Source organism: Rhincodon typus, chromosome 47 (genome assembly GCF_021869965.1).
Source record: "Rhincodon typus isolate 14 chromosome 47, sRhiTyp1.1, whole genome shotgun sequence".
In the NCBI taxonomy this organism is placed as follows: domain Eukaryota; kingdom Metazoa; phylum Chordata; class Chondrichthyes; order Orectolobiformes; family Rhincodontidae; genus Rhincodon; species Rhincodon typus.
This window is the reverse complement of record NC_063378.1, coordinates 9,154,481-9,158,659: the sequence shown is the minus strand read 5'-3', so window position 1 is coordinate 9,158,659 and position 4,179 is coordinate 9,154,481. Positions and strand designations below refer to the sequence as shown.

Sequence of the window (4,179 nt, the reverse complement as noted above, 5' to 3'; positions counted from 1 at the left end):
GAACACTGTGTAATCATCAGCGACCATCCCCACTTCTGACCTTATGATGGAGGGAAGGTCATGATGAAGCAGCTGAAGATGGTTGGGCCAAGGACACTACCCTGAGGAACTCCTGCAGAGATATCCTGGAGCTGAGATGACTGACCTCCAACAACCACGACCATCTTCCTATGTGTCAGGTATGACTCCAACCACCGGCGCGTTTGTCCCCTGATACCCATTGATTCCTGTTTTTCTAGGGCTCCTTGATGCTACATGTAGTTAAATGCAGTCTTGAGGTCAAGTGGGGCTGTCACAGTCACCTCTGGGATTCAGTTCTTTTGTCCATGTTTGAACCAAGGCTGTAATGAGGTCAGGAGCTGAGTGGCCCTGGCGGAACCCAAACTGGGCATCAGTGAGCAGGTTATTTCTGAGCAGATGCTGCTTGATAGCGCTGTTACTGACACCTTCCATCACTTTCCTGATGATGGAGAGGAGACTGATGGGGCGGGAATTGGCCGGGTTGGATTTGTCCTGTTTTTTATGTACAGGACATACCTGGGCAATTTCCCACATTGTCGGGTAGATACCAGCGCTGTAACTGTACTGGAACAGCTTGGCTCGGGGAGCGGCAAGTTCTGGAGAACAAGTCTTCAGTACTATTGCCGGAATGTTGTCAGGGCCCTTAGCCTTTGCAGTATCCAGTGTCTCCAACCGTTTCTCGATATCACGTGGAGTGAATGGAATTGGCTAAAGACTGGTATCTGTGATGCTGGGGACCACTGGAGGAGGCTGAGATGGATCATCCACTCGGCACTTCTGGCTGAAGATTGCTACGAAAGCTTCAGCCTTATCTTTTGCACTGATGTGCTGGGCTCTTCTATCATTGAGGATGGGGATATTAGTGGAGCCTCCTCTTCCAGTGAGCTGTTTAATTGTCCACCACCATCCACAATTGGATGTGGCAGGAATGTATAGCTTAGATCTGATCTGGAAGGGGTTGTTACAGAGAGGCTGGGGGGGGGGGCCGGGGTGCGGTGGCAGAGTTGGAGAGGGGGCATTATATATACCCACTTTGCCTGGACTCTCTTTGGGCAGTGAAGGGTAAAACATCAGAACATCCCTAAAAAAAAAATATGAATAGGACAACAGCAGGAGGCATTTTTTAAACAGAGACTGCAAACTAGAGACAGAATGTTCAAATCAGAGAGAGAGTGTTTTAAAAATCACAACAAAATTACAACAAAGCTTGTCAATTTTAAATACACAGTCAATATACAAATACAATGAACAAGCAATTCTCAGACAATACACAGAGGAAGGAAATTTATCCATCTTTGCCTTATTCCTGTGCAAATATAAAACATTTGAACAATTACCACAATCAACCAATTGATGGTACATCTCCATTGAGCATTAAGTCGACGAATAAATATTTAAGAAGCAGCGTTTTTGATTTAACGTGGGCTTTTAAAACGCAGCTAGCCCGATTTCTCTCATTGTGTGGCCACACTGGAGGGGAAGAAACAGATTCCTCAGGGTAGGGGGCACTGGGATGAGATTTCAGGGTGGGAGCTTGTAGTGGGACAGGATCGACGCTGAACAGCAACAGGCCAAGTCCCAGGTCCAAGGGGGTCCCAGTGATGGGGGGCGGGGGGGGTAGAAAATAGACTGGGAGGGGTAAAGGCACAGGAAGATTGGGAGGGATATTAAAGGGTGCGGGGAGTGAGAAGGTGGGGGTGAAGAGTGGGATTAGACTGGGTGGGATATTAAAAGGGAGCGCGGAGTGAGGGGGGAGAGTGGGATTAGTGTTGGGAGGACAAAAAGCATAGATGAGGCTCAAAAAAACTCACCCAGTAACTATCTGATTCACAGATCCCAGACTACAGCAAATGAGCTTTTAAACACACACACACACACACACACACACACACACAGTCAGAAACAAAAAAATAAGGTCCCAGACTGAGCAGGGAGAACAGTGCAGAGACATTGGAGGGTGGGTGGGGGTATTTGTCATTTGTGTAGGAGGTTGGTGAGGAAGTGAACAAAACCCCAAAACCCATCTGGTTCAGCCCAACCCCCCCCCTCACCCTGTAATATAAGACCATCCCAACTGAGAAGTCACATGGTAGATAAATGAAAGGAGGATGAACAACTGAAAAAAGACAAAAAAGGGAAGACAATGTTCTGTTTAAAAACATTAAAATCCATGAGAGCTACACTGAAGTTACCCTGTGCCAAAGCAGAAAATCCCCAGAAATAAATTTCAACCCCTCAGCAGCGAGGCCAGACACGTGAAACCCATCTGAACACCATCTCATAAGGCAGCTGCAGTGACCATTGTCTGATTAAATTCCTAACTTGGCTCTTTCAACGGAGAATTCTAACCTCAGCTCAAGATCAGAGTGAAAACATTCAACAGCAAGTACTCCCTCCTGAAACATTGCTCCAGTCAGTGGGTTTTTTGGGCTTATTTTTAAAAAGTACATTCATTTTCCCAAAATATAAAAATATTGCTGAAGGCTGGAAACTTCCCGTAGCACCAAGATATCCCTGGGAAAGTGCTGCTCCCACCCCTGATATCCCGCATTTCAAAACGCTCCTTCAATCCAAACTGTAGATCCCTCCCTTGTTCTTGTAGATCTGCAGAGTTAAGACAAAAAGAAGTCAGAGATTGTGACCAGGAGGAGCACAAGTTAGGTCTAATACAGACACATCTCTCCCCTCTCCCCCTGAGAGGGGGATTTCAACAATTACACTCAAAGTGTTTGCTGGGGGGACAGCGTAGAGGGAGCTTTACTCTGTATCTAACCCCGTGCTGTCCCTGTCCCTGGGTGTGTTTGCTGGGGGGACAGTGTAGAGGGAGCTTTACTCTGTATCTAACCCCGTGCTGTCCCTGTCCCTGGGAGCGTTTGATGGGGGGGACAGTGTAGAGGGAGCTTTACTGTCAGCCCCTCAGGTGATGGAGTTGGGCTCCCTGAGCCCCCTACCTGCATGGCCTGGTAAATCCACTCCTGGTAGCGGGTGACTCGACTGTAAACTCCTGGCTTGTTGGCCATCGCACAGCCCGTTCCCCAACTGACAATCCCACAGAGACGCCACCTCGTTCGATTGGAGAGAGTGTCCTCACAGACCAGGGGGCCACCACTGTCTCCCTGAGGGAGGGGGTGTGGGGAGAGTGAGTGAAGGGATTGGGGGGGGGGGGGGGGGGAAAGAGAGACAGAGAGAGAGAGACACACACAGACAGAGCCAGAGACAGAGAGAGAGAAAAAACAAGGTCATCACCTTGAGGGATGCTTTCTGACAACATGCTTATAGTGTTTCCACTTTAACACACCCCGTTGCTCGAGAGTCAAATTAATCGTGAAAATGTACGAGGGAGTGCCGCACTGTCGGAGGGTCAGCGCCGAGGGAGCGCCGCACTGTCGGAGGGTCAGCGCCGAGGGAGCGCCGCACTGGTCGGGGGAGGAGGTGGGGGTGGGGGTGGGGGTCAGTCTTCCACTTGTAAACATAGACCCTCCTTTGCCTCTTTGAGAGGTGGGGGAGGTTGGTGGGCAGTGTGGTGTCTGCAGCAAACCCACATTCCCAATTTGGAAGAAGCTGTGGGCGAGCGCGGGGAGGGAGGTTCTCCTCAGGACAATATCTTTCCCTCAACTGAGGCGACCGCGAGAAAAAGGATACAGACTACCCCGTGTCGCTCTCACGTTGCAGAGTGTGTGGGAGCTTCCTGTGTGCAGATTGGGTGCCACATTTCAACACTTTGGGGAGGTGGGGGTGGGGGAACTTTTGGGTTTTGCAGTCTGGGTAGGTCCTGATGTTGAGGAGTGTTGTTCCTGGGAGGGGAGTTGTTTCGATTTTTAAACGCGAATCATTGGCCTTAACGACCAGCTACACACAAATTGCACAGATTACTGACCTGACAAGCATCAATACCCCCTTCATTGTAACCGGCACAGAACATGCTTGGGGTGATCTGGTTGTGGTAATATTCAGGGCTGTTGCAGCGAGTATTGGTAATAATGGGCACATAAGCCTCCTGTAGCACGTCAGACTGAACACCTAAAGAAATAACCAGATCACACACAGAGTTTACCCAGGGTCAGAGATAGCAGGAACTGCAGATGCTGGAGAATCTGAGATAACAAGGTGTAGAGCTGGATGAACACAGCAGGCCAAGCAGCATCAGAGGAGCAGGAA

General features: G+C 49.4%; 1 protein-coding gene across 1 annotated transcript in view; it reads right to left on the bottom strand.

The window, feature by feature from the left end:
- Window positions 1–1,176: 1,176 nt before the first annotated feature.
- Window positions 1,177–4,179, bottom strand: part of hpn (hepsin) — an 11,343-nt gene continuing 8,340 nt past the window's right edge. Inside the window, exons 4-6 of the mRNA XM_048620603.1 lie at window positions 3,899–4,041; window positions 2,973–3,137; window positions 1,177–2,625 (exon numbers count right to left, since the gene is read on the bottom strand). Coding sequence (XP_048476560.1) covers window positions 2,587–2,625; window positions 2,973–3,137; window positions 3,899–4,041 — 347 coding nt within the window. The 3' untranslated portion in view covers window positions 1,177–2,586. The remainder of the gene's footprint in view (window positions 2,626–2,972; window positions 3,138–3,898; window positions 4,042–4,179) is intronic.